Source organism: Priapulus caudatus, unplaced genomic scaffold (genome assembly GCF_000485595.1).
Source record: "Priapulus caudatus unplaced genomic scaffold, Priapulus_caudatus-5.0.1 Scaffold975, whole genome shotgun sequence".
In the NCBI taxonomy this organism is placed as follows: Eukaryota; Metazoa; Priapulida; class Priapulimorpha; order Priapulimorphida; family Priapulidae; genus Priapulus; species Priapulus caudatus.
In genome coordinates this window covers 17,328-31,146 of record NW_014578036.1, presented here as the reverse complement: position 1 = coordinate 31,146, position 13,819 = coordinate 17,328, and the positions used below count along the sequence as shown (strand labels likewise).

General features: G+C 43.1%; 1 protein-coding gene across 1 annotated transcript in view; it reads left to right on the top strand.

The window, feature by feature from the left end:
• LOC106814769 (Y+L amino acid transporter 2-like) overlaps window positions 1-13,819 on the top strand; it is a gene marked incomplete in the record, with an annotated part of 60,106 nt that overhangs the window by 29,893 nt on the left and 16,394 nt on the right. Inside the window, 2 exon segments of the mRNA XM_014819120.1 lie at window positions 2,271-2,374; window positions 2,739-2,835. Coding sequence (XP_014674606.1) covers window positions 2,271-2,374; window positions 2,739-2,835 — 201 coding nt within the window.

The window sequence follows — 13,819 nt, the reverse complement described above, 5'->3', positions numbered from 1 at the left end:
CGGTGACCATTCATGTTTAAGCTTAGATCTGTGTACCATCCAATTCTGAACCTAGGTTACTGATACGGGTCCTCTATTCCGTCTCTTATAGTCGTGGTTTCCCCAGTTCTTATGGCCTGTGGTCAACGTACTTTCGGCTGGAGCTAATTGCGACTCTTTATCCTCCAAAATTCCTTTTGTGCTAAATAGATGCTAAATTCCAGCTTTTTTTTTAGTTAGTTTTGCTGTTTTCACTTCCTTATCCTGTCCATTATAGGGTACTAAAAAGTACTGTGCAAGATAAAGAACGAGACTTTACCAATGGCTCCGGAGAGCACGGTAGGGTGGGCACACACATCATAATTGCTCTGCTGAAATTCCTAGGAAGACGTCCTATTTAGCTTCGTCAGAGTCCAGTCAGTCTTCCACTGCATGGATGTTGTATAGGATTTTCGTGAAAAGGTCGGGTGACTAATTTGCGGGTTCAAGGGTCAAAGGTTCAAGTGTGTAGAACGGAGGGTTAATATTTCCCTCTTAACTTAAGGTATAACAGAGGACATAGCGGAATTTGGCGGCACAAATCCTTAATGTGCTTCGACTTCTTAAGATATTCGGTGGTGATATGTGCAATGGGCGGAAGCCCATCACCAGTGCAAAGATTGGAGGTCACGAGTCAAGAAGGCGCAAGTGGGGAAAAGCGCTCAAGATATCCAGACATTTTTCTAGGACAATGGCCTAATGGAACAGAGTTGGGAAAACTTTTTGTTTCAGCACTGACCTACCATTATTTTATCACTTTATTGAGAAGGCAGTGAAAATAGTGCCTTTCCACTGACGTGCGGAAGAGTAAGTGTCTGATATACGCTTTTGAGCCTCAGAATGAGGGTTAACAGTGGTTTTAACCATGGATTCCTGGACCATGCCTCAATGAGTCACAGTGTGTCATATTTAATGGCTAGCATCCATACATCTAGAAATCCAATAAGCCTGGATAGCCAAACGCGTACCAGCACAAGGCGCACGGACTGATAAGGCGTTGGAATCGAATCCCATCTGATTTTTTATATTTTGTTACCGCTGTTTTCTTGTATTTAGCTCATCTACGTAGTTCAGATGCAGCTTGTAGAATTCGCATGATCGTGCGTCCCGTCCGTGCGTCGTCCGTCAACAGTTTGGGCACAATTAAAGTCTTAACGTCGCTCTACGGTAGCGTCAACTGATATTCGGGCGTGGGGGGGTAATCCGAAACAGTTGGGTATGTTGTAGCGCGGGGGTCAAAGGTCAAAGGTCAAGAGGTCGTAGAAAGAAGGGGGACATTCCCTCTTTAACTTAAGGTTATACGGAGAAATGCAGAATTGCGGACACAAATCGTAAACGGGCTCGACCTATGGCTCGTGATCAGTCGGATTTGTATAGCATCATGGTAGGAAAACCTATCACTTGCTGCGAGAATTGGATCGGTAGCAGGTCAAAGTCGTTAATGGGGCACAGGGCAGATTTTTTTAGACATTTTCGAGGACTATGTGTCTGGACGGCTGCGATTGAAAAGACCTTTTTTGTTTCAGGGTGACACTAGGCATTCTTTATGGCTTTATTGAAAGGCAACATGAACATTGTAGCTTTCTGCTGACATGCTGAGAGTTAAGCCTGTCGGGATAAACCTTTTGACCTCGAAGAGAGGATGTTAAACATGGAGTTTAAGTTTACTGTTAGAAATAATTTGACTGGCCGTGGTTTGCTAGTAGAATCTATACATGCCTGGATGTATGAGGCTACAATGTCACAGTGAGATTTCAAAAGCTAAACTTGGTTGAAGGTTTATGCTCCTTAAATCGTATAATTTCTATGGCATTCTTTACTGTCAGTGTGTTACATGTAACTTATGCCAAATTATAACAAATTATTATTTTTTTAATAGGGTTAGGGATAGGGTTAGGGTCACACAAAATGCACCATAAAACACGAGTTTCAGGCACGCGATTTGTATCAACCAATGGGATTTGGGAGGTATGCAGAAGGTTGCTGAAATGATGTGTACGCAACTGCGTATCTGCATATCTGCGCCTAACAAAGGTGTCACTACGCACGACTTAAATGTTACGTTTATAACCGTAGCAACAGACCTCAGATGAGCCCAGACGCTCTGCGGCTCTTGTTTAATCTGATTATGGTTAGTTCATCTGGGCCTTTTATTTGCGTGTGAGTACGCATCTGTACATGTTGACTGCAGTATTCATTAACTTGGCCGTCCAGCTATGAACGTAACGAGACAATGTAACCTTTCCTTGCAGACATGGGCAAATCGCGTTCTTGGAGTGATGGCATGGGTAATGCCCTTGTTTGTGGCCTGCTCAACCTTTGGTGGGGTCAATGGAGGCATTTTTGCGTCATCTAGGTGAGTAGCGAGCAGTTACGTGAGAGTAGCAACTTGCCTGCTGACACTGCAAGTGCTGCCAGCGTTTGGGTGGTTACTGCCAATACGGTGTGTGAATTTTAAACTAGCATGCCGGTTGCTGTTCTAAATAGGTGAGCGGTCATGTTTCATATTTGGATAGTTCGATTTGTTCGATTCATATTTTGGATAGTTTGATTTGTTGCTCCGTCATGTTGACATCTAAGCTGGTGACAATGATGTTTTTGCTATAAGACCACATTGAGCATGAAAGCGGCTGCAGCTGCACAGTATTGCTGTGCATTGTATAGATGTTTGGGCCTTTTTTTTTAAACGAGTGGATTAACTGAATGTGCACATTTTGCAGGTTGTTTTTCGTTGGAGCTAGACAAGGCCAGTTACCAGATGCACTGGCCATGATCAACGTGGAAAAGGTTACCCCTATGCCTTCCCTTGTATTTGTGGTAAGTATCTCTCTCCCTTTCTCCCCTTTTCCCTCTCTCCCTCTTCTCTGCTCAGCTCGCCACGTCACCCCGCAGACAGCGAGGTACAGCGAGCGTAGAATTACGTGACCGAAATAAGGCTATCTGCATGCGTATTGCGATTTAGCTCCGGGTCTGGTCCGCTTGTTGTGTACAGACACACACACAAGCGGGCTATCTTATCCCAGGCTAAGTTAGCCCGGGCTTGGCCCTGCTTCATTTGCGGGGCCAACTTGGAGCGGGTCAGCGCGTATTTGGAGCAGGATAGCATGCAACCCTCGCCGTAACCGACGGCACCGACGGCGACTGCCGTCGGTGCCCTTCTCACATGCCGCGTGCTGCCCCTGAAAATCCCACATCACCCACGGCAGTCCACTGCCGTGCCCTTTTATGGAACCGCCGTCGGTGCCCTTCCCTAGCTAAAGTTTCTGAACTTAGCTTTAGTTCATATAATTTCCTGAGAGTCCATTGGAGAGAGTTGTAATACAATAATTTCCTGAGAGCTGGCCATTGAGAGTGGCAATATAAATACAACTCAACAACACAACTCAGCGCACGCCGCATACGGCTTACGAGATCCAAGGAGCTAAATATAACAAGGAGAGGAAGCGGATTAGCTGTGTGCTTTTCGCCTCAAGGGCGCTATCTATGGACCATAATCAGCTGAAACGGCTGAGAACAGACCACTATTAAATCCTCCATAGGATCCTATACTTAAGAATTGAATTTCAGGAGCTGAAAAATAGTATTTCGGCCGTTTTCGGCCAAGTGGCAATATTAAAGCTAGGTAGCCATGTACTTCAGCTGTGCACCATTAGAGTTATGACATATGTTGTCCGGCGTTTTAAAAAAATATCGCGAATTTACTAAACGACACCACATTTGTGCCTGAAAAACAGTCGCGCAGTCCAATGGGGACCATACATTGAAAGAATTCGTTTTAAATTACCAGTAACCATCCACCCATCTCAATGTGTATGTCATTGCCACACACGATAGCCAGCCTAAATAATGCAACCACAAAACGTCGCGTCAGCTTTAGTGCACGAGCTGCGGGCCCTCCGATTGGTCGGCCGATGACGCGTCACATCCTCTAACCTAACAGGGTAATGAACCGGTAGTGATTTAATAGTGGTCACGTGTCGGCTGTGCAGACCGAACCCAGAGACAATAGAACACTGATCTGTTCTAGATTAGTCAAAAGTCTAGGCCTTGCTGAGTTATAACACATGAATGATCAATCAATAATAAATAATTCCATGCACATCCCCTTTACATGTACCCCCAGAGTGCACCCCCATGTACCCCCCCCCATACAGTGTACTTTTTTGCAGATTTTGAGAATTGCCTTGGTGCCCTTCTCAAATTTTGAAAATTGCCTAGGTGCCCTTAAAAAATCAGAGAATTCAGCCTAGACTTTGTTACAAAATCCAAGGCAATTTTTCATGTGCCCTTTAAAAACTGCCTTGCCCCTAGGGCTTAAGGCGAGGGTTAATTGATAGCCTGTACACACTGCAAATATTTGGCGTGGGCCTGGCGCGCACTAGTTTAATACCATATCAAATTCGTAGTCTGTACGGGGTATAAGATCTTGCCCCCGATTTGCACGGCTGTGCACAGCTAAAATAGACTGTAAAAACATGACTAAAAAAAACAAAACCCTTGTCAATTGTGAATTCAAATGAAACATGACCAGATTCAGCCTAAAGGTGCGGTTTCGTGACATTCAGAGCCCTGCTGAGATAACCAAGCAACTAAAACATATGAAATCAGCTTAGGCCAACAAGAGTCTGTTTAAAAAGCTTTGTAAAAACGACATTTGTGTTCTGCTCCATTCTATTGAGGACATTAATTCGCCGCCTCTAGAAGGGTTAACTTTGGCAAGCAGAATTGGCATTGCAAATGACTGTAAATAATTGCGATGCCTAAAAAAACACACAAGAGCGCGCCTCACAGCATCGAAAGCACGCACGTTTCACAACTCGAAAGCACACACGTTCACATTAACGAACCTGTGTGAGTCTAACATGGACTGGTATAAACGGAGCAGTAAACCTGCCAAGCCGCATGTTCAGCACATCGACCAGCCTGCGTTGGATGTCTACACTGGGAACGTGAAAGACGGAGGATGGGCGCGACCTGCCCAACACCACGTACGTCACATCTTCTGACGCAGCCTGTCGTTGAATTCTAACATGGGACTTGAAGACGGGCATAAGCACCAATGTTAAACTCACCGAGCTGCGTGGAATGTCCAACGTGGGACGTAGAAAAGACAGGAGCAGCGAGACCTCCCAAACACGTACGTTGCACACTCGACAGCCCGCGTTGATGTCTATCGTGGACTGAAGAGTGGACATCGAGCCAGTGTGAAGTGTGTACGACCTGCCCAGCGAGCAGGAAATTTTTTTTTCACGGAGCTGTCTCTTTTTCAAAAGTTGTGCAAAAAAGAGCTCTCATCAAAAATTTACAGGGAGCCTAATTTGACCTGACGGGAGCATTTCGGAGGGTTAAGAGCTGAATCGCTCAACCGACGCCCAGTGTAGTTTTTTATACCTGCCATCTGAGAACCCTCCTTTAGATGGGACTGGCATGGTCTGGTCGCTTCCATCCAGCAGCAAGAGTCCAGCTGACCGAACGCCCAGACATGACATCTCGATGAATTACTGACTAGTGATAGGCATTAGACGTCCGTCCAAGCACAAATGATCAGCGACAGAAAGCCACTGAAAGAACATCTAATAAGTAAAATACAAGTAAAAAAATCCCACTTTCACAAAATGTAAGTAATTCTCTTTACTGAGTAAATTGCTGCATTAATAACTTCCATTTTACTATATTGTTCATGTAAACCATACACTCATACCCATACATAGACTATATAGTCAGTGAAGAAAGCAGGATAATAATATCAAAATCGTTCCAGGTTTTTGGATTTTTAACTATTAAAACATCTTATCAGGTATAGAATTGACGTACATAGATCCGAGTACTTACTTTAAGAAAAAATGCAAATTTTTCTTAATACAATACATCAATATAGAAAACGTGACTATCAACTTGAAACAACCAAGTGGCTACACACCACGATTTATCGCCGGGGGCCCACCGACAGCAGCGGCGGCAGCCAAAATAGTACAAAACGGATACACACAGAAAGCAATAAATCTGAGTCTGCAACTGCATGCTGGATGCGCTAAAAGAGAAATAGAGAGATAGAGAGATAAGAGAGATAGAAAGATAGAGAGCAAGAGAGAGATAGAGAAGAGAGGGAGAGGAGGAAGGACAAGACACAGAGACAGAGGCAGAAGAGACAGAGACAGAACAGAGACAGAGACAGAGAGACACGAGAACAGAGAGACAGAAGCGAGAGAAAGTAAGAAGACAGGAGAGACAAGAGAGACAGAGACAGAAAAGAGAGAGATAGAGAGAGAGAGAGAGAGAGAGAGAGAGAAGAGAGAGAGAGCGAGTGTATGGGAGGAGAGAGGAAAAGGGAGAAAGGAGAGAGATACTACCACAAATACAAGAAGCAAAGGTATACCTTTCCACGTGATCATGGCCAGTGCATCTGTAACTCCTTGTCTAGCTCCAACGACAAAACAATCTCTGCAAAAAATCTGCACATTCAGTTTAATCCACGTTAAAAAAGCTCGCCCCAAACATCTAAACAGCACACAAAACTGTCAATTCTCAGGCCACTTTCGGGTCCAAATTAGTCTTATAGCAAAAACATCAATTTTTTTTTGGTCACCACTTAGATTCAAAGACGGAGCTAACCCAAATAGAAACACTGACCTCACGCTTTCAAGAAAGCAACCGGCATAGCTAGTTTAAAATTCACCCATGTATGGCAGAAACCACCCAACACGCTGCACACTTGCAGTGTCAGCACGCCAATTGCATACCTCACGTAACTCGCTCGCATACCACCTAGATACAGCGCAAAAATGCCCCTCCATTGACCCCGACCAAAGTCAGCAGGCCACAAACAGGGCATACCCATGCCATCACTTCCAAGACAGCGATTTGCCCATGTCGCAAGAAAAGGTACATTGTCGCGTACGTTCATAGCGAACCGCCAATTTTAAGATACCTGCATTCAAAACATGTAATATGGCGTACCACACGCAAATAAACAGCCCCATGATAAGCTAACCATAAACATATAAACAAAGCCGCAAGAGCAGCTGCTCATACTGAAGGTCGTATGTACGGTATAAACGAACATTTAAAGTCGAAGCGTAGGACACCATTGATAGGCTCGATAAGCAATTACGCATGCGTACACAGCATTCATAGCAACCTTCTGCAAACTTCCCAAATTCAACATTGTTATAACAATCGCCGTGCACTGAAACTCTGTTTAATGGTCAATTTTGTGACCTAACGCTATCCCCTAACCCTATTAAAAAAATACCATAATTTGTATACATTGCAATAAAGTAGCATGTAACACACTGACATAAAGAACGCACTAGGAAATAGACATATAACGAGCATAAACCTCTCAACCAAGTTAGCTATGAAATCTCACGGTAAACAATTGGTAGCCTCATACATCCAGCATGTATATCACTAGCAAACCGTGCAGTCAAATTATTCAAACAGTAAAGCAAATCCATGTTTAACACTCCTCTGAGGGTCAAAAGGTATGCCGCACTTACCTCGCTATGTCAGCAGAAAGATACATTCATGGTCCTTATCATAAAGCATAAAATGCTAGTCACCGCTGAAAACAAAAAATTTTCAATCCGCCGTCATGACCAATGTCCTCAGAAAATGTCTAAAATGCCTGTGCCTCTCATTACTTTGACCTGTGACCTCTGGCTAATTTTCTGGCACAGGATGTGTTTTCCTAACTATGATGCTATTTTAGTTTTTTTTTCCTTGACATCATCTATCTCTTATCTATTTTTTTCCGTTAGATTTCTCTTTTTTTTTGTTCTAATTCTGCATTCCTACGCTAACCGTTAATTTAAAAAGGGAATGTCCCCCTTCTTTTACACCTTCTGACCTTGACCTTTGAACCACAGCCTACAAACATTCCCAATTGTCGGATACCCCCCACACGCCCGAAATCGGAACCGACGTAGAGCCGTTAAGATTTAATTGGCCCAAACTGTACCGGACGACGCACGACGGACCACGATCATGGATCTACAACTCATCGACTGACTCCAGATGACTAAATACAGAAAACAGGTTAAATAATAAAAAATCAGATGGGATTCGACCAACGACACTTTCAGCCTAGACGCCTGTGTACGCGTTTTGGCATCCAGGCATTATGATTTCTAGACTTACGATGTGCCATAAATAATGACAACACTGGGACTCATTGAAGGCAGTTCAGGAATCCATGTTAAAAACTTAAACCCCTCCTTATGAGGGCAAAAGTATCAGATCACACTCTCGGCACGTCAGGAAAAGCACATTTCATGTCCATTTCAAAAAGTGATAAAATGTAAGGTCAGTGCTGAAACAAAAAGTTTTCGCACACATCTGCAATTAGTCCATGTCCTCAAAAAATTCTGATATCGACTTCCCCCACTGCCTTTGACCTGTGACCTCCAATTCTGCACTGGTGACAGGTTTCCGTCCCATCACATCTAACACCGGAATATAAGAGGTCCCCCGAGCCATTAGATTTGCCGCAATTCCCGTATTTCCTCTATACCTTAAGTTAAGGGAAATATCCCCTCCGTTACACATCTTGACCTTCCCTTGACCCCCCAAATTAGTCATCCCGATCCTGTTCACAGAAATCATATACAACATATCCATATGCAAGTGAAGAGTGAGCGGACCTTGACTGTAATGCTTACATAGTCCAACGTTCTTACCAGGAATAGCGAGATATTATGGATATTGGTGTGCCCCCAACCTCCTGCTTGTACTTCCGTTCTTTATACTTGCAATTGTTTACCATAATAACAGAAAGAAGTGAAAAATCAGCGAAACTAAAACAATAAAAACAATAACACAGCGAAATAAGGCATTTATTAGGGCAACTAAGGAATTGGAGGATTTACAAGATGGTCAGCAACATTGCTCCCAGCCTGAAAGGTACGTTGACCAAAGGGCAATTAAGAACGGGGAGAATCCAGCCGCAAAAGATACGGAATAAGACCGTATCAAGAACCTAGTTTCAGCCAATGCAATGGTATACACAGAAATCTAAGCTCTTAAACTAGTGAATGGTCAACCCAAGGTGAATGAAATATTGTGGAAGGCGAGTAAAACTGGAGTAGAGAGAATAATGGAAAAGACAAAAACTACGCAAGAAAGACAACAAGGAAATTAGTAGTCATCGTGAATAAATTATGTCATAACGATCTCTGACGGGATTGCGACCTCTTAAAATTAAAGTTCGGAGAGAGCACCGACTAGATTACCGAACAGCAACCGCCTCGGCACTTAACCACAGCAAACGGCTACTCGATTACCGTACGCCACCGCCACTCCGTTAACCACGTAACCACCCTCGCGCTGTACCACCACCCACACATCGTTTACAACACGGCAACCCCCACTCATACACAGGCAACCGCACTCATTACCACGGCAACGCCGCACACGATACCAGGCACGCAACCCCCACTCGATTACCAGGCACGCACTTACGCTTACATCACGGCAACCGCGCCACTCGATCCCAAGCAACCCCACTACGATACCACACACCCCGCACTCGATACCATGCAACCGTTTCGCTTACCACGCAAACCGCCTCACTCCAGAGGAATCTCGAGCGGGGTGAGAAGAACACGTAGGAATTTCGCGAAAACCGTAGAGCCCGTGACTATCGCAAGCGAGATGTAGATCGGCACGAGGAAATTCCTCAAAGACTGGCGAATACATACATACCGATCCACGCCATATTTTTTTGCGTACATATGTTCTCGGCAAATTCAGATGCTGAGGACAATTTGCGATTGTCTAATTCGCGCGCGAATGATATAATTATTCGTATTATTCGGTACGAGTATCGCGTTTATTACTTTTCGCGGCTCGGGGAGGCGTCGCAGAAATCGCCGAAATAAACACGCGAAATATAGCAGCGTATACAGAGCGCTGTAGCGATGCCCGCCGAAAATCAATCGGACGCGATTCCTTCCCCGACGCCGATACGATACTTCCACGTAATTTCGATTCCACTTCCGATACGCACTTTCCCATCCAATAGAATGGCGGCACTCGATGCCAAATTGTTAAAACCCTACTACTACTACTTACATACTAAACTAGTACACTATACCAAACTAGTAAATTAAGAATGAGAAAAAAGAATGAATGTATAATGTAGTTTATTGCAAATAATGAAAATATAAAATAATTGGATAACATGTTCCTAAATTAGGAATCAGAAATCGAGGAATCGAATCGAGAGCTAAATATGAGACGATCGATGAGAGGCTTGTGTATCGTTGCATCACCCTCCTAGTATATTCAGTACCGATCACCGCTCACTCGCAGAGACCGCACAGAGCAATCAACTTCTATCATCACCGTCTGCATTCGTCTTTAAGACTCGAAGACTCAAATTCTTCTTGAATCGGCCCCCAGGGCATACCACACTGAATATAATTGGCCAGCGACAAATTCTGCACTCCGAATGTGACGAGGGGAATCTCAAGCGAATGCGTCGTATAAAACTCACCTGATACCGTGCCTGCTTGCTAGCTTGCCAAACTTTTACTTGCATGGATTCTAAATTCTTCATGACAAAGTTGAGATAATTCCTGAAAGAAAGAAAATCAGGGGAAAGCAATAAATTTCATATATGCAACCATAGAATGTCGCAGGGGCAAACTGCCATCAGAATACACTGAGAAGACTATTCATGTAAATGCCCATTCCTAGCAATGCATACATGCTAAGTCAACAGTTTATGCTACGATACAGGCTGTAATAAGATCTATACTACCACATAAAAAGTGCCCTCCCTCGACATTGTATTGTTATCTTACAGATTTTTAAAAACATATAACGTACTTGTCTATCCGGCCGTCTTGAAAAATTACAGCAAAAGTCACTTGCAGGTAATATGACTGTTTTTAGATGACAGCAAATAGTCACATCATAGAACAGTATGCAATACACAATCTCACACAAATATAGCATGCATCGTAAATTAATTTATTGCCTCTCAAATATAGCGGCCCCCCTACATTAATTGCAAATAATCATCAATTCGAGAATAAATACGATAAAAAATGGCGAAAAATGAGAATAATAGAGAAAAAATAGAACTCACCACGAGAATCAAAGGAGTAACGCCACTGTCAATTACACCAAAATTACCAATGCTTTCTCTCTACAGGGGTTTTCTGGGACATGATAGTGAGTTACTCCCTAGTTAAAACTATTGCTATCTACTGGCCACTGAAAACATTATTGTTGTGCTCTGCTACTAAGGCATCGTCATTCCCCGGAACCCGAACGACCCTGTACGTTCCGCCGGGATACCGGAAACGTAACCTCTGTAACTATCTGATATGGTAGGGTAAACGTTAGCGTTATAGGTTAGGGTAGGGATAGGCCGAGGGACATCCCTAGACCGTATGAGAGCGAGTACGGTCCGCATATTAGATAAGACCAAGCAGAGCATATAAATCACGTTGAGTTATATGGCTCTGGTACCAGGTAGTTCCGGTAAAACCGGACCGTAACCCACATACTCCAGGACTCGCGCAGACCAGCTGGGACATAGACGCCTCTCAGCGCCACGCGTACTATTGTTCACTGCCTGTTCAGCTACGATACTTTCAAGAAGCTGAATTTCCCTGACGTGGCAAATAATTCTCAAAGGATGTTACGCAATATTCCCAACAAAGTTCCAAGATAATAGAACAAACTGTGGCAGATAAGATTCTACTATAAGTTAGAAGTAATGCAACAGGCAGATATTGGAATGAAACACTAAATATGCATAAAATATTAAAGAAACTTCTTGCAATCCTCCTGAGGCTAGTGCGAACAGAAACTAGTAAGAACAAGATGCCCTGTAGTGAAATCCGCCGTACAATAGCACCAAAGTCAACTAGAGACGGAGCAACACAATCCCAAACTATCCATAATCGCACCTAACGTTTCTCGACTTTATACACGAATAACATACAAAGTATATCAGGTGCATAGGAGCAGAATTCAACTTACCATCTAAAGTTCATAAATTCTGATCGAGGTTATATACCACTCAAGGCGTAAAAAGGTACCACTGTATAGCAATATAAGTTTTTAACATAGAGATTGAAGAAAAATTTGAAAGATTAAGAAAGCCTCACCCGTAAGCAGAAATGAATGGAATAGGGTGTATTTAGACTGTGATACCCACTCTCTTAAATCTAGTTACAGCTACCTGACAGTTCAATAATACGAGATACGGTAACATGCAACCAGTCTTTGTCACATTCAATCATTTACCTCAAACAGGAACATATAGATATATAACACTGAACAGATAAATAAAAGCAGATGCGTCGCAACATTCTGAACGTAAAGTAACTTGACAGACCGCCCGCGACTACGCGTGACCAGCTTTAAATACACCAATGGAGTCATAACGCACGTACAATGGTAACACCTTGTCACAATACCCAAGGGAAAGGCAAGCAGCACATTATGATTAATCATGCCGTAGGTAAGAGCCTACCTACGGAAATGTAACACGTTAAAGGTGGCACACGGTTCACTTAAGCGAAGTACCAAATGTGCGCTATTATTTATGTGTTGTTGTGAGATTTTTGGGCAGAGAACGAGCTATGCAATACATCATTAATACATGTAACGAGACAATTAAATAATAGATCATTGCTCATGCTGCCATATTCCTGAAGACATAAAAAAAACTCAAGACTCACAAGCCAACAAAAAGACAGAGAAAAAGTGTGTGCAGACAAGAGATTAAAGATAAGCGTCAAAAATTATTCAGAGATCAGAGAGAAGAAAGAGAGAGAAGAGCAGAAAGAGAGAAGCGGAAGACTCAGAGGAGAAAGAAAAAAGGAAAAAGAAGAAAAAGAAGAAGATAGAAAGATGAGAGAGAGAGAGAAGAAGAGGAAGAGAGAGAGAGCGAAGAGAGAGAAAGAAAACAAGAAAAAGAAGAAGAGAGAGAGAAAGAAGAGAGAAAGAGAGAGAGAAGAGAGAGAGAAAGAATCAGAGATGAGAGAGGACGAGAGAGAGAGAGAAAGAGAGAAAAAGAGAGAGAGAGAGAGAAGAAAAGAGAGAGAGAAAAAGAAGAGAGAGAGAGGAGAGAGAGAAGAGAGAAAGAAGAAGAAAACAAGAAAAAAACGCCAAAAGAAAAGTGAGAGATGTGTACAGATAAAGAGTTGATAAAATATAAAGAGAGAAAGAAGGGAGGGGCACAGAAGAGATTAGAGAGAGAGGAGATAAGAGAGAGAGAGGAGCGAGAGAGAGAGAGAGCGAGAGAGCGAGAGAGAACGAGAGAGAGAGTGACAAAATTTTTCGTTATTTTGTTCAGATATTATGTGATGGACTAACACAAAATAACAATAAACAACACACTACTGGGCATGCCTCAATCATGCTCATTACTGAGCAGGGACTGGATCACCGTCTAGTGCTCGCAAACGCAGAAGTTATGGCTAAAAGACTGCAGAGCCTACATGAGACCAAAAAAAAGCACTGTAAACACAGTAAATATGCATCAAAGGAACACCATGACAATGCTGCATAAAAATACGTGCAGTAACCGAACATAGCATTCAACGGGTGGTCCACAACAGAGAAAAATTGATTTTGTCATTCTCCATTCTATTGCATATCGGTGTAAAATTCCTAAGAAATCGAAAGTAAACAAAACATTAAAGTTACGCCGCATTACTTATGGTTGACCAGGTCAGGGGAGAATAGAGAAAGACACGTGCAACGTTAAGCAACCGTCTGTTGGAGCACGAGAATGGATGGAAATGCAGCATACAATTAAGTACTGTTCAGGTCAAGCACG